The 21,393-nt window shown below is 46.8% G+C and overlaps 1 protein-coding gene across 8 annotated transcripts in view; it reads left to right on the forward strand.

Annotated features, from left to right (window-relative positions):
• The window catches only part of ARHGAP12 (Rho GTPase activating protein 12), a 399,139-nt gene that overhangs the window by 295,939 nt on the left and 81,807 nt on the right, over positions 1–21,393 (forward strand). For all 8 annotated transcript variants that reach the window (XM_078663344.1, XM_078663346.1, XM_078663345.1 and 5 more), the window contains 2 exons: positions 3,771–3,873; positions 19,712–19,831. In XM_078663344.1, coding sequence (XP_078519470.1) covers positions 3,771–3,873; positions 19,712–19,831 — 223 coding nt within the window. The remainder of the gene's footprint in view (positions 1–3,770; positions 3,874–19,711; positions 19,832–21,393) is intronic.

Raw genomic sequence — 21,393 nt, forward strand, 5'->3', positions numbered from 1 at the left:
AATTGTCATCCAGGCTTAATTCATCTCTCACCTCCCAAAAGGGCTTGAACTGAGGATCAGATTTTAAGCGTGTGTGCCAGCCATTGGTGATACTCTCTCTAACCCCCTTCAAAACAACATCTTTAGCACATTCACTCTCCCAATCATGCTTCAACAAACCCTGAGAGTCAGAGAATACACCAGCCACGCAACAATCATTCCAAGAATTGAGATCAATCTCCCTAAGCGGTAACGAGAACCTGCTAAGGAAATCCGCAATAACTTTCCTGACTCCAGGAACATACTCAATGGTATAAACAAAATCTTGAAGTCTCATGGACAATCTCGCAATTCTAGCCGATGCCCTCGATAAACCCTCCGTGGTCAAAAGCTTGGTTAAAGGCTTATGATCCGAACGGACAGTGAATTGTTTGCCCCAAATAAACTTGCGAAAATGCTCCATCGCCCACACGCAGGCTAAGGTCTCTCGCTCAATAACAGAATATTTCTCCTCGCACGGTGACAAGGAGCGAGAAGCAAATGCAATGACCACCTTCACTCCCTGCTCAGACAACTGCGACAGAACAGTGCCCAAACCTGTACCACTTGCATCAGTGGTGAGAAAAGTTTGAGCCGCAGGGTCAAACCCTTGTAATACAGGAGCAATGGCTATAGCTAGCTTAATCTCACGAAAAGCTTTCTTACAACCTTCACTCCACACAAAATGTGACTTATCTTTAATTAAAACACGCATCTCATAAGTCTTGTGTGAAAACTGATTGACGAACTTCGAGTAAAATTCCGCCAAACCCAAAAACGTTCTAAGATCATCCTTTGACTTAGGTTCTGGGGAATTAACTATAGCCTCAACCCATTTTGCTTTGGGTTTAATACCTCCTTAACAAATCTCATGCCCTAAGTAAGTGACAGATTTTTCGGAGAATTTACATTTGCTTAATTCCGCAACCAAGCCATTATCAGAAAGGATTCTGAGAACCTACCTGAGCAAAGAATCATGATGAGCCTTACTCTTACCCATTATCAAAATGTCGTCCTGGAAGAAAATTACTTCCTGCATATGACCAAACAATCTTGACATCAGACGTTGAAAAACAACCGCCGCTGAGGCTAGCCCAAACAGCATACGCTTGAAACGAAAGCAACCAAATGGGGTGCAAAATGACGTCAAGTGTCTAGTCAAGATCAAGGACAATTTGGTGATATGCCGCCGATAGGTCTAAGGTGGAAAACCACTTAGCCTTCCTGGTCAAAGACAACATTTCGTCAATACGGGGAAGTGGATATTGATCAACCAGAATTTGGCTATTCAAATACCTCAAATCCACACATAAGCGGGCCTTTCCGTTGGCCTTGCGTGCCACGACCAACGGAGAAACCCACTCCGCGTACGTTACGGACCCAATACGAGGGACCCGAAGAATCCAAGGGGAATAAAAAAAAAAAAAACGCTCACCCAAGGAGGAAGTCCAACACAGGTTTGTGCAGATCCGCAAATTCGTAAGGCTGTAATCACACAACGTGCCTCAAATCTTCCCTCCAACGTTAAATAAACTGGAACAAATAGAAAGAAAATGGCACTGCTTGAATCCCACGAAGGTGAATCCCGTCGTCGCCAAATCTGTAGTAACTTCTCATTCACAAATTGGTAGGAAGTCTTCTTTATTAGAATAAGTAAAAGCGTACAACAAAGGTGCTGCTGCTCCTCTGAGAAACAACTCGGAACTCATCAGGAAGCATTCCACACTAGCATCATTACATTCTACAGTGTCGCACATTCTACATTCTACCCAACCAATCTAACTAATATGAAGATACTACAAGACCCCAGCCTGTTGTGGCAAGTCCAAGAGGATTCTAAGAGGCGTTTTAGCCCGTTGACTACTAACCCCTTGCATCAATTTATTGTATCTGAAAGATTAACATTCAAGTATCTTCTTTACCTTTGAAAAATCATTTCTCTGGTTCCCCTCAAAAGATTTTTGTTGGTTTAATGTTTATTTGAAGCTAAAAATACACTCTTTTTTTTTTGTTTGTGTCATATATTTCGTCGTGTTGTTTACTTGCCTATTGTTTTGGTACTTCTAAATGCTTTACACTTACTTTGATTAAGCCTGACTGCTCTGAGCCACAGCTACCCAGGACTGAGCTACAGGGTTTCCTAAAGAAACTTCACTGTAAAGAGTGCGCCATTATTACATGGTGACATGTCGCAACCACAACACATAATCCACTATCCTACAGGGATTCTTATGTCCTCTCTAGTCTGATTATTTCTGGGTAATTACGTGGATCTCTTTCTCTGTGACCAAGTCTCTGTCTGTCTCTCTAACCCTTTCTTCCTCACTGTCTGTATGTAGGTCTCGACAGATTTTACTTTAGCTGTCTGTCTTTAATTTTTTCTGTGGCTAAGTGTTGTATGCTAGGCTCACCCAGTTAGAATGATTGTGTATTAATTATTGTTTCTACTTGTCTGTTGTGCTCTCTCTCTCGGTGTGTTGTTTTTTTTGTCAATCTCTTCATCTGTGTTGGAGTATGCTCCAGACCTTCACAAGTCCTGCTTGGAATGAAAATGCTGTTTGAAGTAGACACTGATGGCTTTATTTAAAATGGGGCATTCGATAAACACAATCCTAACTACAGGACAGTCGGGCTTTACCTAACAATGAACTGATGATTAATAGTGTAGAGAAACACAAAAGGGCCTTATTTGCAGGTAATTAAGATAGACCTCTCAACAGAAGAGGCGTGATGAAAGTATTCCCCATTTTGCCTTCACCTGCACGATCACGACATCAGCCGCCAACATTGCTCTGGGATGCAAATTTGCAACCTTTGAATGCTAATTTATGATATTTGGTGAATACTAAACCTTCTAGGACTGGAATTATATAATAAATGAGCCTTACCAGCACCTGAGGAATATCCGAGATTCTCAACTGAGATTTTGATTGTGAGATTGGTGTTGAAGAGGGAAGAGGTCTAAGAATTTCGTTGCAATAAAGAAGGTTGGGGTGAAGCAGGGATTGATTGAGTTTGGTGATTTCATGGTCTGTGAGGACCCAGATTTCTTTTTCTTTTCACAGTATGTCCAGCTAGGCCACAGAGAGATCTCTTTGACTGCTGTGGGTTTGTCGTAGGTGGAGGCTTCTGTAGATTCCTTTGTAGATGATAATCTGCTATTATGATGGTGAAATCCCCCTCTCCACCGCTCAACCCTTCCCAGCAGCTCTCTTCACACTGTCCTTGAAGTGTATGTGAATCAACACTGTCCTTTGTGAGGCTATAGTTGAAGGCTTGGGACAAAGGACATCTTGGGAGGAAGGACAGGGTTTATGCTGAAGTTGCAGGAACATTTTAGGATTATGCAAAAGTATTTTTAGAGGAGGGGCTACATGAAGCCAAGTTCTGGGAGAGGGATGGATCTGCTGTGTCAATGCCATGGCTCTGGTCTTGAAATTCTTTTACCATTATTAAATTGAAGAACAGATCAGGGTGAGGTGTAAACTCAAAGGTGCTTTGCTGTGCGGTTCATGCAAGAAGTAAGAGAGAGATTGAACAAAGTACTACATGCAAAGCCTAGCTATTTCTTCCTTTACCAATCAACTTTGTTTTACAGTGTTGTTATATTGGGTCTGAACTGAAAGAAAATAAAAATCGCATTCAAAACAATGGCTTTTACTACTCTCCAAATGTATTTTTCCCACATGTCACAATTTGATGTTAGCCTTATATCAGTAACTCAGAATTAATGTTTTTCTTTAATGATACAGACAGTGGAGTCTGACGAAGGGATTGAAGATGAAGTTCCAGATTCTCCAGGTGTAGAAAAGCAGGATAAAGAAAAAGACCACCGAATCTCAAAAAAATCCAGATGTAAGTGTCTTATTGGAGTCTGACTCGAACAACATGTTGTTTTATCCTTACTTTTAGTTTTCTCAGGAAGCTGGCCCTTTGTAAACTGCAAATTAGTATAAGCCTTAGTTATGATGACCATTTTACTATTTTACAACCACTAGTCAGACCACCATCTAGCATTTTGTGTTTTTTTATCGCGCAAACTCGGCCTGAAGTTATTGGAGCGCTTTACATGAGCACCAGTTACATGACCCAAGGTCATCTTTATTTGTTATGCACAGGGAGTATAAGGGCTAAATGTACTAACATTAAAAGTACTGATTTCCTAATTGTGTTCCTCTCCGAATCACAATTAGAAATTCGGTATTACTTTTGGAATTAAACTATTTTTTATTAACTTTTATATGCGTAATCCAAACAGGGACAGTAAGAAAACGAATAGAAGGCAATAGGTGGTGCTTGGCGTTAATTGCATGTCATTGGTACAGTCAATCTGGAGAGGCACAGTGAAAATGGGTACAGAATGCAAGAAGGGTGGGGTACAGACTGCACAATGTTCACATTAGTAATGTCACATTTAAAATGGAAAACATGCTGAACATGAATTGACAAATTTGGACAGTATTGTACGCAATTGGATAAGTAAACCTTAGGTGAGATCTATTGATTTTGCTTAGGGAACCATCTTCATGTTATTTATATGCACAGCAGAACAAACAGTCAACACTAGGACTATTCGGTGTGGTCATTACCAGTGGCAAGTGAATAAGGATCAGGTATTTATATTAATTGAGTTTGGCTAGTGGAGGCCGTAGGTATGGGGCAGCCGGGGTCATGTTTGTCTAAGGATATATAAGTCTGGCATCAGTAAGAGGTGTTTGGGTTTATGGAGGTTCAAAGTGGATTGTGGAGACATCAAGTGAGTTCCACATGAGTCTGTGGGACTGGTGCCAAGTGGTGCGCTGTAGAGAGATGTCCGCACCTCTTAGGAATGTGAGCCATTCGCGCCACATGTGTAATAAAATTATGGTGAAGTTCTTCCATATGGTGAGAATGAGCTTGCAGGCAAGAGTTAAAATTAGCTATGGTAGATCCCCCGTCTGGCTCATTTTTTGAGGACCTAGCAGTCCATGAAATATATATGAGAATTTGTGTGTGGTAGTAATATGTAAAGTGTTTTGATAAATGCAAAGATGTTATCCCAGTAAGTCTGGAGGGTGGGACCGTAAAAGGGCATGTGAGCCAGGCCACCTACTTGGTCATTACAGTTCCAACATTTAGAGCCTTGGGCAAGATTACGTTTATGGAGCCTTTCTAGTGTCCAATAGTATCTATCGATGAACACGTATTTGGTTTGAGAGTGCATTGGTGATATCTTATTTGAGAGGGTGGTTATATATCTATATCTATATATCTATATATCTATATATCTATATCTATCGCTCCATGGGGTTGTCCAAGTAGCAGGTAGCACCCGAGCCTGCGTGCGCCTTCCCCAAAGCGTTAGTTGGTATGGGCAGTTGCGTGTTTGAAATAGGCCCGACGCGTTTCGGAAATTTATTTTCCTCATCAGGGACCAGCAGTAAAGTGCATGACGTCTACCATCTCCCTGTATAAAAACACACATTGTGCTTGTGGGAGATGTAGTCAGGCTTGGGTGCTACCCACTACTTGGACAACCCCATGGAGCGTAATACATTAGCGGCGGTCCTGCCGCTGGGTTGCACCACCCAAAAGAAACAGGGGCCACGAGACTCGCTATCCAAGGAGTCTCGTATGTGGAGCTGCGCGAAGGATGAGGACAGGAGTGATGTTTGGGGCTCATGGTAGAGCCTTTGGAACGAGCAGTAATTTGAAAGTGCATCCATCTAGGATATATGGACTACATCTCCCACAAGCACAATGTGTGTTTTCATATAGGGAGATGGTAGACGTCGTGCACTTTACTGCTGGCCCCTGATGAGGAAAATAAATTTCCGAAACGCGTCGGGCCTATTTCAAACACGCAACTGCCCATACCAACTATCGCTTTGGGGAAGGCGCACGCAGGCTCGGGTGCTACCCGCTACTTGGACAACCCCATGGAGCGTAATACATTAGCAGCGGTCCTGCCGCTGGGTTGCACCACCCCGAAGAAACGGGGGCCACGAGACTCGCTATCCAAGGAGTCTCGTATGTGGAGCTGCGCGATGGATGAGGACAGGAGTGATGTTTGGGGCTCATGGTAGAGCCTTTGGAACGAGCATTAATTTGAAAGTGCATCCATCCAGGATATATGGACTACATCTCCCACAAGCACAATGTGTGTTTTCATATAGGGAGATGGTAGACGTCGTGCACTTTACTGCTGGCCCCTGATGAGGAAAATAAATTTCCGAAACGCGTCGGGCCTATTTCAAACACGCAACTGCCCATACCAACTAACGCTTTGGGAAAGGCGCACGCAGGCTCGGGTGCTACCCGCTACTTGGACAACACCATGGGGGGGGGGGGGAGAAGAGAGAGAGAGAGAGAGAGAGTTCTGCAGACGCTGAACGGCGCCATGACTCCTCCACTTAACGACAGCGGTTTATGCTGAGTGGCGAGTCCTTAAATCAGAATCCACACTCGATTCCTTGTGTCACAAGGCCAGTATGAAAAGCACGAACTCAAAATGCATCAAGTGAGTTTATTCGGCGAAAGGCAACAAAGAAGTAACTCGACGCGTTTCGGGAAACCTCCCTTGCTCACGAGTCAAGTTGTGTGCATTCCATTGGTTTAAATAAACAAAACATGTGATTGAATAACATAAACCACAGACTACCGTTCTCATTAACATTGCGCCGAGTAGACAGAATGTGTCTATACAATTTCATTTTGTGCAATGATATCGTACTTAATTCAAAGGGAGATTTAAACCACTTAATTCTAACTGGTTTTCAAAACAAATTAATTACGGTTGATGTTCCAGCTTGAACACTCAGTGTTCATAATGGTGTCAATAAAGTTATTCAGCATTTTCTTTATAAGATCTATTTGTGCCCCAATTAGTTGGAAACCGCTTATCATATATACAATCTACAAATACAATCATAGATTTTCACGTACTGCCCAAGTGGGCTAAAGCGCTTTTCATTCCGATCTAGTTTTTAAAGGAACACATCTTATAAATGAATATACGACTAAATAACCATCAAAACTTTGTTGTTGTTTGTAGTAATCAGCACCCAATTTTGCCCAAGTGGGCATGAATTTTCAGTGTTATTTTCAATCTCCTGAATATTCAATATGGCAATGCAGCAGTATTGTATCAGTGTTGTATCGAAAACACATTCCCTGAAATAAAACCAAAAAATACTAGTGAATCACACAAATTCCATGTAAAATCACATATAAAAACACACAAGCATGATATTTATACAGAGTTAAAAGGAACTACATAAATATATATATATAGATATATATATTCCCAGTCAAACAGTAGGTTACTTTTAGATGGCTGTGCTTCCCATTTCTGCTCATTAGGAGTTTTGGTTCTGTGGGATTTAGATAGGAGTAACTTGTACACCTTGGATACAATATGTCCCCCTTTGTACACATTTTTGATGAGTCGGGAGTGAGGGGTTACTTTTTAGCGATGTTCCTTTTGATATCTGGTAGTTTAATCTCAAGAATTTGTAAAACTACAGGTTATCTAATCTGAAGCAAGAATGAAACACAGAGAAGGGGAAGGTTATCATGAAAGATGTCTTTGACCAGGTTTATCCCTTTTTCTGTCCATTTGGACCATAGAACGGGTTGACCAAGTTTAATTTTGGGAATGAGCCAAATGGATGACAGGTTAGAATTAAAAAATCTGTATTTTCGAGTGGTAGTCTCTTGGTATTATCCATGATATATTTGAAGTATAGAAGATGGGAGTTGTGCATTGTTAGGTTTGTGCTAATAAGTTTGTTGTTTAGGATTGATTTTTCCAAATGTACACAGACAAGTTTATAATCTGCATCTTTAAGAAACCAGTTAGTGCCTTGTTTGAATAAATACTCAGTTTGGTAGTTCCTAAAATCTGAAAGAAACAGGTTAGTATTAGATTCCTTACCTTAGAATATCCCCAGGCGTCAGTCTGGATCCGGAAACTTTTGCGTAGCAGTACCCCTGCGCGTCGGTAGGCGTCGTCTGCAGGCGTCCCCTGCGGCTCCGCGTCGTCGGCGTCGTGCGCCGTGATGACGTCGCTGGAGTATATAGACGCCGCCTCCGCGCGCTGACGTCAGTTCTTCTTTTTTCCGCGCCAGTTAGCGCAGATCCGAAGAGCAGTACTCCGGTCTTTTGATCTAGTTTTGTTAACTTTCACTCTTCTTCAAGGTGCCGGTAGGATGCCCGGGTTTAAGAGTTGCGACGGGTGCGACCGAATGATGTCGGTCACCGACCACCATCGACTCTGCCTCCGGTGTCTGGGCGCGGACCACGACGTCGAGTCTTGCGTCGACTGCCGGGCCTTGACAGGTAAAGCTAGACGGGGGCGGTCCCGCAAGCTGCTCGAACTCCGAGTGTCGGCCCCGCGTCGAGAGCGGTCCCGGTCCGGTCGGAGGTCGAGGGAGCGGTCGAGGGAGCGATCGCGGAGCCGCCATGAGCGCTCCGGGAGTCGCCACCATTCCTCCGGTTCATCAGGTAAGCGTCACAAGAGGTCGGGGCGTCATCATCGTACCCCCGACTCCCCCCGACGCCCGCGTGATGCGGCCGGGGGTTCGGGTGGCCCCACCCCCGCGGCCTCGCGTGGGTCGCCGACGCCGTCTGCCCCATACCCGTCGGTCCCTGGGGAAGGCGCGTCGCGCGAGGAGATTGAGGCGTTCCTCATGGCTATGAGGGCGATGTCTCCTCCGGCGGGGCCTACGGTGCCTGCGGGCCCGTCGGTCCCGTCTGGGAGCCCGAGCGGTTTGGGTGCACCTGCCCCGACGCCGCCGAGTGCTCCGGCCCCGGCGCCGCCGGCGGCTCCGGCCCCGGCGCCGATGGGCCCTTCAGGGTCGTCGCCGGCTGGTCCTCCGGCCTCCCCGGCGCCGATTCCGTTGGGGCAACCCGTGGTGCCGCCTCCGCGCGGCGCCGTGACTCCGCCGTCGGTTCCGGCCGGCGTCGGGGCGCCGGCGCCGCGCGGCGCCACCCCCGATCCCTCTCTGACTCCTGACGCGGAGTCGGACCGACGTCGTCCGACGCCGTTGGGGCCCATTGGCTCCGAGGAGCCGGTTTACATCGTCGACTCGTCCTATGGCGATGAGGACGAATATGGAGAGGGTTGGGAGGGGTCTGAGGACCCTTTGTCACGAGCCTGCCAGTATGACGTGGACTGGGTAGGTGACTTAGGTGAGGCCAGTGGTCTGGACGAGTCGCCCAACCCTGGGTTTGTCTCTCCTTCCCCTGTGGCGTCGGAGGCGGGGGCTGCCTATTCGGTGGTCCTGATGAGGGCTGCCAAGGCTTTGCGCCTTGAGCTCCCCGTCGCTAAGGTGAAACCTAACATCCTCACCGAAGTATTTAAGCCGCAGTCGTGCCCACAGGAGCCTCTGCTGCCATTTAATGAGGCCCTGACGGATGTCCTTTTGGGCACCTGGTCCAGGCCCGCTTCCGGTGCACCGGTTGACCGGAACGTTGCCAGGCGTCACCGTCCGTGTTCGGACGACCCTGCCTTCCTTTCCACCCATCCCCCCCGGAGAGTCTGGTGATCCAGGCCTCCACTTCCCAGTCCGCATTCCCGTCGGCTCCGCCCGATCGGGAATCGAAGCGATATGACCAATTTGGCAAGAAGGTCTTTTCGTCTTTGAGTGCTGGACTGCGGTCTTGTAATACCGCATGCCTCTTGGGCCGCTACACCCACTCTCTGTGGGACACGGTCGCGGAGTGTCTGCCGCAGTGCCCGCAGGAGGTGCGGGACAAGCTCAACCAGGCCTTGGTTGAAGGCCGGGACGCGGCGAGGTATTCGATTAGGTGTGGTCTTGACACGACCGACTCGCTGGGACGGGCTATGTCCACGACGGTGGCGATTCGTCGCCATGCTTGGCTGAGATCCGCCAACTTCTCGCCGGATGTCCAGACTGCCCTCATGGACATGCCTTTCGATGGCAGTCGCCTGTTCGGTGACAAGGCGGACAACGCGCTTGAGCGCTTCAAGGACTCCAGGGTCACGGCCAAGTCCTTGGGTCTTTCGACCCAGCGCCAGCCGCAGGGTTCGTTTCGCCCCTTTCGTGGCCAAGGAAGGGGCGGTCCCACGCGTGCTGCCAGCCACGCGCCGCAGAACGCTCCCCAGTGCGGTGGCGGCCGTGGTTTCCGCCGTGGTGGCGGTAGAGGGCAGCGGCGAGGTCAGTCCACACCTCCCCCCGCTGCAGCCTCCAAATCTTCCTAGTCCGAGCTTTCGGGCCCATGTGACGCCAGTGGGTGGCAGGGTTCGTCATCACCACTCCCACTGGCGCACGATTACATCGGACAGGTGGGTGCTGCAGCTCGTCCGAAGGGGCTACTCCCTCCCCTTCGAGTCCACTCCTCCAGCCATGCCACCGCAGAACCACCGTGTGTCGGGGGACCACTTGACACTTCTGCAGGAGGAAGTTACGGCCCTCTTGGCCAAGGGGGCCATCGAGCGCGTTCCTGGGCCAGAAGTAGGGTGTGGTTGCTACTCCCACTACTTTCTGGTGCCCAAGAAGGACAAAGGGGGCCTTCGTCCTATCTTGGACCTACGGGACGTCAACGGCTTCCTCCGGAAGGAGAAGTTCAAGATGTTGACTTTGGCTCAGATCTTGGCTGCTCTAGACCCTCAAGACTGGATGGTAGCGTTGGACTTGCAGGATGCGTATTTTCACATCCCCGTCCTGCCGGCCCACCGGCGTTACCTGCGGTTCACGGTAGGCCACGAGCACTTTTAGTTTATCGTGCTCCCATTCGGCCTTACCAGCGCCCCACGGGTGTTCACGAAAGTGATGGCGGTGGTCGCAGCTCATCTGCGCCGGTTAGGGGTTTCAGTCTTCCCCTACCTCGACGACTGGTTGTTGAAGGCGGGCTCGCCCCAAACAGTCGGCCACCACCTTCAGATGGCGGCAGACCTCCTGCACGAGCTGGGGTTTTCCATCAATGTGCCGAAATCACACCTGTGTCCCTCTCAAAAGCTCCTTTTCATCGGAGCGGTTCTTGACTCGGCGCAGTTTCGGGTTTATCCTCCGGAACGGCGGGTCCGGGATATTCAGGCTCTGATTCCCATCTTTCAGCCGTTGTCCCGGATTTCGGTCAGGTTGACGCTGCGGCTTCTGGGGCTGATGGCCTCCTGCATCCTTCTGGTGCATCACGCCAGGTGGCGGATGCGGGCTCTGCAGTGGGACCTGAAGTTTCAGTGGGCCCAGCATCAGGGCAACCTGTCCGACCATGTCCTGATCTCGGAGGGCACTGCGAGACAGTTGCAGTGGTGGCTTACGGACCGCGATTGGGTCAGAGGCAGATCCCTCTCCCTTCCCCAACCGGAGCACGTGGTTGTGACGGACGCGTCCCTCCAGGGCTGGGGTGGCCACTTGGGAGAGGCGGAGATCAGAGGCATCTGGTCTCCGGCGGAGTCCCGGCTCCATATCAACATGTTGGAGCTGCGGGCGATTCGCCTAGCACTGAAGGCATTCCTCCCCTTTGTCAACGGGAGTGTAGTGCAGGTGTTCACGGACAACACCACCGCCATGTGGTACTGCAACAAACAGGGCGGTGTGGGGTCGTGGACCCTTTGCCAGGAGGCTCTGCGCCTCTGGCAATGGCTGGAACGTCAGGGCGTGACTCTGACGGTTCAACACCTGGCAGGTTCTCTGAACGCCAGGGCGGACGAACTCAGCCGTCGGTGCTCGGTGGATCACGAATGGCGTCTGAACTCGGACGTGGCGAACGGCCTCTTTCAGCAATGGGGAGAGCCTTGGTTAGATCTATTCGCCACAGAAGAGAACGCGCAATGTCATCAGTTCTGCGCGTTGGAGTTTCCAAGACGGCACTCGCTCGGCGACGCCTTTCGGCGCGAGTGGAGCTGCGGTCTGTTGTACGCCTTTCCGCCTATACCACTTCTGCCCAGAGTGCTGAAGAAGATCAGGCGCGACCGGGCCCAAGTTATCCTTGTGGCTCCGGACTGGGCTCGAAGATACTGGTATCCCGAGCTACTCAGCATGTCAGTCGGTCCCTCGATCCGCCTGCCCCTTCAGGAGGACCTTCTGTCGCAGCAGCAGGGGACGGTCCTCCACCCGAACCTGTCCAGCCTCCACCTCCATGCGTGGAGATTGAGCGGCGACAGTTGAGGCCATTCGACTTGCCTCCTGAAGTCTGTGATGTGATTCTGGCAGCCAGGCGTCCCTCCACTAAGTCGGTATACGCCTGCCGGTGGAAAAGATTTGTGGCATGGTGCACAGCAAAGGCTGTGGATCCCCTTTCTGCCCCTCTTTCCGAGGTTCTCCTCTTCCTTCTTTCTCTTGCCCAGCAGGGCTCTGCTCTGGGCACTATCAAGGGCTACCTTTCTGCCCTTTCTGCCCTTTCCGCCTTCTTAAGGCTACCTGATCAGCCATCCTTATTCAAGTCCCCTATTGTACTGAGATTCTTGAAAGGCATCACGCACATGTATCCTCCTGTTCCGTTCGTGATGCCTCAGTGGGACTTGAACCTCGTTCTGACGTTCTTGATGTGCGCTCCCTTTGAGCCGCTTCATTCCTGTCCTCTCCGTCTTCTCACTTTAAAGACGGCCTTCCTGGTTGCCATCACCTCTGCCAGGAGAGTGAGTGAGCTCCAGGCTCTTTCTGTTAAACCTCCTTTCTTGTCCGTCCATCCTGACAAGGTGGTTCTTAGGACTAGGCCTTCTTTCCTGCCCAAAGTAGTTTCTGCTTTTCACATCGGGCAGTCCATCACCTTACCCTCCTTCTTCCCGCCTCCGCATCCTTCAAAGGATGAAGAGCGGCTCCATCGTCTGGACCCAAAACGTGCGCTTTCATTTTACATGGATCGCACACGCCAGTTCCGGGTGGATGACCAACTGTTTGTTGGCTACGTGGGTGAGAAGAAGGGAAGGGCGGTACAGAAACGAACCATCTCTCGGTGGGTCGTCCTGTGCATCAAAGCATGCTACTCTTTGGCTCGGAAGGAGCCTCCTGTTGGGCTGAGGGCCCATTCCACTCGGGCCACGGCCGCTACTACTGCCCTGGGCCGGGGAGTCCCTTTGCAGGACATTTGCCAGGCGGCTACGTGGGCCTCGCTGCACACCTTTGCGAGGCACTACTGCCTGGACAGTCAAGTCCGGAGGGATGGCTTCTTTGGCCGTTCGGTCCTCCAGGACTTTCTGGTGTAGGTTTGTATTGGTTCGCAGACCCACCACCGGGGTTGGTATTGCTGGGGTATCTATTCTAAGGTAAGGAATCTAATACTAACCTGTTTCTTTCAGATGAACAAGTTACTTACCTTCGGTAACGATATATCTGTAAGAAACAGTAGTTAGTATTAGATTCCTTACCGCCCCACCCGTCCTCCCCGTTCTGCGAACTGATACCTAGGGTTAAGGTCATCCCTTTCAGGGCCCTAGTTTCAAATGGCACCAGTGTTAGTTCTCACATGGCTCTGCGTGTTCTGGCGCGGAAAAGCTGTGTGCAAAGAACTGACGTCAGCGCGCGGAGGCGGCGTCTATATACTCCAGCGACGTCATCACGGCGCACGGCGCCGACGACGCGGAGCCGCAGGGGACGCCTGCAGACGACGCCTACCGACGCGCAGGGGTACTGCTACGCAAAAGTTTCCGGATCCAGACTGACGCCTGGGGATATTCTAAGGTAAGGAATCTAATACTAACTACTGTTTCTTACAGATATATCGTTACCGAAGGTAAGTAACTTGTTCGTTAGGGAGTCCTGTGCCACTTTTACCTTTCAAAAGTCTGTTTTTTTAGTGCTACTCTTGCTACTTATCTTGTGCCATAAGAAATATTTAATACAGCCTGTTTGCCATGCGAGGCCTGAGTCACCAAGGATATCCTTATTTCCTATATTATTAAGCAGTTTATCTTTGGATTTGTCCCTATTGAGAGTGCAGCCTGAGATCTCCGCAAATTCTTGGGTTGATGTAATTAACGTGGAACTAGAAGAGGGACCGCCCTCGGTGGTAATGAACATATCATCTACGTATTCATCTAATTTTATGTTATGTTTACCAAATGATACCCCTGATATTCCTTTTATTTCCACGAAGGCGGTGTAAAAAGCATTCTAAAGCTAAGAGGAATAGAGGCAGCAAAAGGGAAGTACCCTTGTCTTGTTTCAAGGGAAATTTATTCTATATGAAGCCCTCCGCTATTACCCTAGCTGTCAGGTTGTGGTATAGTTAAATTATTATTTGAATAAGGGACTCACTTAGGTTGAACTTCTCCAGTACCAATTTTTAAATAGTTCAAAACAACTTTGTCGAATGCTTTTTCCTCGTCGAGTATGATTGTAACTGTCGGGGTTTTTGAGAGTTTTGAGTTTTCTAGTACATAGCAGAATGTGTGTGTATTATCACTGAACAATCTATTCTTCAGAAATGTTATGGCTTTTGCTAGGACGGTATGAGAACTGTGAGTTTCTATGTATTGTAGGATCCACTGGCAGGTTAAACAGTTGAGGATTCTGGGATCATTCTGAGTTGAGTCAACAAGTCAGTTCAAAAGGATGGGTCATCTGCTGTTGGCACATAAACATTGACCACAAAGAACTTGTAGTTTTTAGAGAGTTTGGATATGATCCATGTACTCTGTTTGCCTGAAAAATTAGGCACCATATTTCTACCTGATTTCCTAATGATCAGGGTCAGGACGTTGTTTTTTTTTTTACTAACAGCAGTGGAGCATGCTACATCAGAAAATTGGTTATTCTGAAGAGAAGTGATGTGTTTAGAGTCGATCTTGATTTTTTGAAGAAGAATTACATGGTCATTGAGTTTATATAAATAAGCAATGATTTTTTTATTTTTTTATTGGGTGGTTGATCCCTTTCACATTTAAAGACATTATCTTAATATTCTATGGAGTATTATTCATGGGTTAAGTTTTATAATAGGGTGTTTTTTGGGTAGGAATTAGCGGTTTGCTCAGAGTTGTGAATAGCCAACTATAGGCAGTTTAACACGAAAGGCCTTGTGTATCAACTATAGTTTGATAGTGTCTAGGATTGAAGACAGAGTAGTATTAGACCTCCATGACTTTGGTACGAACTGACACAATACCCTGATCATAATGTGTGTATCTTCGTGTTGAGGGAAGGATACTCACTCTCTTTAGTGCATACCATTTCTTCCTAGTGTTGATACAAACGAAGATAAACAGAAAAACACTAAACTGTAAAACAATATCCCTCCCTCCCCCTTCCAAAGTATACAAAAGGAATTGCGAGAGGAGAAAACGCTCCTCCATGGAAATGATAGATCAATATCAATCAGTAAGGAATGCCTACATGTCTATAATGCTGACGTGTTTGCCTGCTTTATGCGTGGTGGGAACTGATGATTTTTGCTTGGTTATGACGTTGTTTAGTAGTGATAACCTCGCTTGAGAAACTGCATAACAATTAAATAAACTGAACGTACAAAAGTGTGTCAACCTATACAGAGACTCAACAAATGATTAACAAGTCTTGAGGGACCATCAACGATGGCAGTCTAAACATAGTCTAAGTATACCGCATGAGAAGTAGCATGAGCTGTATTTGAAACCTAAAGCATGAAGTAGGTGGAGGTAATATCTAATTATAAAAACCACTGTACACCCATATTAGGATGATAGCGTTATAAATCACATACACTATGGTAAAGGGCTCAAGCTTAGGCTCATTTGCTACTATGAAAGATAAGGATCAGAGTTAAGGTGATGATCATGTGAGGAAAGGTACGTCAGGCAAAGCTGTTTGAGAGTTATTTTTTGGTGAACACTGTTCCAAAGCAAGCGTAAATGCTTTCTCCTAGCGCATCCAGTCTTGTGTGTTGATGTATCCGTATCTGCATCTTCTTTCCTATTGAAGGTGCGCGAGGTCTCTTGTATGTCACCCGGTATTTCGCAGGGCAGGTCAAAAAAGAGAATTGATTGCTTTGAACCTGGGCCGTAAGGCCAGGAAGCCCTTCCTGGTTTTAACCGTAGACTTGCAGTAGTCCTGTGAGATGAAAACCTTGTATGTGGCTATGTTTCCTAATGAATGCAATAATATTTTCCACATGCTGGTAGCGAAGTGGTTTACATACAGTTGGGCGCGGATGGGTATTGTTAGGGTGTTTCTTTGTAGGTACACAGTCCAGTCTTTAAATTACAAGGTATTTTTCAAAAATGATGTCCTTTATTTTTTAAGAAGACTTCTTCAGGAATATGCTGCGTGATCCAGCTGCATCTTAATCACCTTCGGGGATGCCGAAGATGCGAAGATTCTCCCATATGTTTGTCTTTAGCCACAAGTTTTCTGACTGGAGGTTGGGTTGTGCTATTAAGGGTCGAGATAGGTTTGCATGATTTGGTCTCAGAATCTTCCAGATTGCTGATTCTACTCTATCTGCAATACTTGTGTTGATTTGTTTGATGTCTGAGCGGATAGCACATATCTTGTTCTGCACTGCATCTGTATCTGTGTTGTCCTTCTTGGTTGTGGCGAGATCATAAACATTTGCCAATTTTTTAAGGATCATCTCCATTGTGGAGTTAATGTCATATTTTGTTTTGACTGTTGAGTCAGTATTTGGCGGGTCTGCTTTGACTCTTTTTAATCTAGTTTTAGATTCCTTTTCTGCCATTTTGCTTGAAAGTAGTCAGTAGTAGCTTGAGCGACCTATTAGATTCTGGTGTGTCATATGTTCCAAAGCTACTTTTAGCTCTAGAGTTAGGTCTTGGTCAGGCTGACAATACTATGATCAAGGCTTATTTGAGAGCAAGCCTTGAGGTGAAGAATTAGAAAGGCATAATAAGATAAGCTGATTAGCAGCCTAGTCACTCCAGTCGCATGTTACCTGTGTCATTAAAGCATCATAACAGTAACTTATATGTGGAGTAGGTTTATCAAGCACCGCACTGTGAACATTGTTAGCTCATGTTGATGTCCCAGGCTGTATATTGTGTTCGTAGGGTCTTTCAGTTTTATGGAGCCTCTTTTGCATTCTCTAGTTTAAGGGACAGAGTTGGGCGGAGGCAGACTGCAGCACCAGACTGTGGATGCAGATGTCGGTGTGTTAACTGATTAATAGATTAAGCCCCCCACCTTGGGAGCCACTCGGCTATTATCCTACGAGTCCAGGGACCACGCTCAGGGCCTTCCCTCGTAAAATACAAGCTCTGTTTACGCAAGCACACTGGAGTGATAAAGGAACTGATGAGCGCTAGTGATGTGAAGCGCTAGGCAGCTGTTTGATCGCAGCTTTATGACACTTAGTAAGAGTTTGCGCTTTGGCGCGTAAAGCAGGAGATGGACGGGGTCGCTATTTTGGTCGAGTTGTGATGCAGTTGAGAATATTTTGTGCCACAGACCACTGGAGCTGCATACGCTATTAGTGAAAGGCGATGCAGTTTGGCGGAATTGACGAAGAACTATTGAGCGTTAGTGAGGGGAAGCTATAGGTGTTATTAAACTGTAGTTTTTGTAGTGCATAGCCAGTTTTCGTGGCACAGAGCCTCAGAGCAGATAGCAGAACATAGGTGGGGGCCACCATTTTGATTGCTGCTATGAGTCTTGAATTAGTAGTCATCCCCTGTTTGGCAGTTATTGGCCTGAAACAGCGTTCAGCAATTATTAGGAAGAGGTGTGGCGCCGCGGCCAGGGCGACTGACTCCGGAATCTGGGGATCACGGTTCGATCCCCAGCACCGGCGGCAGATTAGCCCAGCACCATGTGACTCTGGGCAATAGCTTGCTTAATCTTCCTGACGGCCCCCAGCGCCTAGAGACCCTTACGGGTGATTGTGCGCTTTACAAATGTGGATTTACTTTACTTTACTTAGCCTGATATGTGGTGTGATTTGGATCATCTGACAACGAACTGTTGAGCGCACAGTGGGTATGGGTGGGGCCTGCCATTTTGATTGCTGCTGTAAGTCTTAACTTAGTCTAATAACTGCTGAAAACGGGGTGACTGCCAGGGTTGGATTGGGATTAAAAATCTGCCTGGGCATGCTAAAAAAAAAAGTGGCCCACATTTGCATATTGCCTCTCCACAAAACACTGCCTTCGGCGAAATTGTATAAAAAAGGTGGTGGGGGGGAGGGGGGGCATTAAGAAAACACTGGTGAAACTCACCTGAAAACAAGTGAGGTCACTTTTGTTCAGGCCCTCTGCCCGCAACCACCTCCCCCCCCCCCTCCCCCCCCTCAAAATGCACACATTAATGGGCCGGCCCAGCGAGAGAAAGGGAGTGTCACCTCTGCCGGTTGATAAAAGGGAGGTAATGGACACCCATCTGCCTCCAAAAAGGCCACTCAGGCACCCACTGGCTGCTGGCGGTATTCAAAAAACGCAGAAACCAACCAAATCGGCCCCCAGGCTGCTAAAAAAAGCAGCCTACTGCTGAAATTCAGATACCGCCCCCTTGGGCATTGCCCGAGTGCCCGCGTTACCAATCCCACGCTGGTGACTGCTGAGAATTTCGCAGGCGTCCTCCAGCTCATTACGTGGGTGAATCACAAGTAATATTGTAGGGGGTGGCCACAGAATGTTCAAATAATTCCCCCAGTTTATGCGTGCCTAATTCACCTCCATTTTAGAGGGCACTTGGGGCCTTAGTCCCCTACAGTAGTGGTCCACTAATACTCCGATATTATTCTGCGGGCGTGTGTTAAACAGATGCTGTGCTAAGACGTATGAGGGTTACTTGGTGTTGTGTTTTTGAATTTCCGCGTTATGAGCAGCTTGCTGGGTTCGCACATTGATGGGTCTCCACTGACTGTTGGTAGTTGCATAGCATTATGGCGACCCGCAGTCGAGGCCGACATCCGGGCTTGAAGTGAAGGTTGGCGCCAAGATGATGATATCTTCAGATGCACTACCTCAGTGCGATGTCATTTTTCTTCATTCTGGTCCCAATTTGTGACGCATTGGCGTCGATTTAAAGGCTGATTCGTTTCCATGGAGCAGAGCTGCAGGTTCACGCCGTATTCTTTCACCTCGTTCAAGCCGTGCCCCTCATGATTATTAATGAGGTAGGTCACAATTTTTTTTTATGCACCCCGTTTTCCTTAAAGGATGTATTTAAAAGAAAAAATTAAGCTTTGCAGTTTAATTTCTAAAGAGTAGGCAGTGGTTGCCTGTTCTTAAAATGTTTATTTACATTCTCAAAGGAGAAGGGGTCCCAAACCTTCCACTTTGCGAATGGGTTACCGCAAGTTTTAAACTGGTGGTAAAGTCCTACTGTTTTGCATCAGGAATTCGGTTGCAAAACTAATAGGTACCTTACCGATTCAGTATTTGCAAGGGATGCCCTAAACACGGCCCTTCCAAATACCGAATCGCAAATACAAAAGCGATTCAGTGACAAGTTACCGAATTGCATATTGTGCCTCTGGCCCGAAGTGATTATCCCAGGATTACCACATGTTGAGCAGACGCCGAGAGTTGAACCTGTTTTCTTAGTTCCAAAGTTCATAGATCAGGCCGTAACGCCACATCCTCTCCCATTTTGAACGCTGATAATTTTGTTTGCTAAAGTCTCTAATAACTTTGTTGACTGTCTCAATCCGAATATACTTTTGCATTTCATGAAAATGTGTTGCATGAGAGTGAACAGAACATTTTATGGAAAACGCGTTTAATCAAAAATGTTAGTACTTAAAAAAACACTCTGCAGTAGTGAATGATTTATATCAGCAGTTATCATATATATTTGAAATTTCTGTTTTTCCATAGCTATTAAAACCTCCCCGAGTATTGACTCGACAGAACAAAAGAAGACAAAAACAAAACTAAAAAAGTTTCTCACGCGGCGACCAACGTTGCAAGCCGTCCGTGAAAAGGGCTACATTAAAGGCAAGTAGCATGCCCAACTTACCTTGTATTGAATGATGGATGGATGGCGCAAAAAACCTAAAATGTGAATGTTAATGCAAGTGGTATCAGTGCCATGTATTTGTGAATAGGAACCTTATTCGCTCTAATGTGGAAGCTGCCCATCATTTAGCACGGCATGCAGACTTGACTGAATATTTTCTTAGAAGCCTGGACCACCGAGAAGAAATCATGCAAGTGTGATAACTATGGGTCAACCCTACAAGGAAGTTAGTGTAATAGGAAGAATAGAATATTTAGAATCTGACGGGCGTAGGAAGCAAGGAAGTGTAACTAGGATAGATTGGAGTTAAAAAAAAAATAGAGAGAGAATGGTAACAGCTATTCTGAAGTAGTATGAAGGGGTCTCTTCATATTAGATCACTGAAAGGTCGTAAGGTACACGTAGTCGCGGACAGGCGGGGCAGGTGGATTGTTTTCATGCTGGAAATAATGGTGGCCACTGTCTACACCCACCAGTCTTCATAGCTTATCTGTATGCTGTGATAGTCCCTTTGCAATATTCTTTATGATTTACACACGGTAGTGCATTTCACCTGGAAAACATTGGGCTTTTCTTCATTCGACATTGAGTGGTGGGTTATTTATGGTGACATGCACAGACCAAGAAATATTCTGGTTTTCAGACTTTCATTATGTCAGGGCTACTAATACAATGTGATTTTATTTTTTACAACCATGATAAAGTGTTGAAATATGTGTCTGCTGCCTTATGAGATTTAAACGTGGTCAGAAGGGAATTGTATTTACGATGTATTTAGAATAAAAGCTAGCTTTACAATGTATATCCGATTTCCAAGAAGCATAATAGTTTGTTTTCCTTTTTTTTAGTAATAAAATAATTAACTGATCTCTGTGTTACCCGAAAATCGTCTTCTTGATTCCAGCGTTTTTTGTGTCTTCCACCATTTTGGTGAGTCCCAACTGGCTACAATAGGTTATCCAGCAGCAGGCTACACATGATTAAGTAACACACACATTCTCTATTATTTTATACCTATTAGTTGATGTGCAATCCCAGCAGTCTCAGCTGAAATGTCTTTTTTTGTATTGGTAATTAAAAAAAGACAAATCCAGTAAGGCAGTGACTTGGTTGATTCTTCTATATAGGCGCTGCTTCCTTCACTGTCCCTCAGTGGTAGGAGTGAATCCCCTTGTATGCCACCTCCACTTGGAATCTGCATACCAGAAGTCACCATAACATATCATCACCCTTTCACTGTTTGCGGTTTGGCATACAGTGCTTACCCATGATCATCTGTGCTGGCCGTGACCACAGTGCATCTCTGCCTCTTCTGGGATGAGCTTGGTTGGTTTTGTTTCAACAGGTGCAGTCCTGGAAGGCGGAGAAGGCAGTGCTGACCTGAACAAGGGATTCAATCATCCCAAGCCCAGGAACACTGTTTATTGCGCATATGTTACACTGAAAACAAATGGGAAAATGAATTGAAGTGTAAATGCTTTCTACAACTCATCAGCTTTAATAGGCTAGCATCCTAAGATCAGGTGGCATAGTTTTTTTC

This window comes from Lissotriton helveticus, chromosome 10 (assembly GCF_964261635.1).
Source record: "Lissotriton helveticus chromosome 10, aLisHel1.1, whole genome shotgun sequence".
Classification (NCBI taxonomy): Eukaryota; Metazoa; Chordata; class Amphibia; order Caudata; family Salamandridae; genus Lissotriton; species Lissotriton helveticus.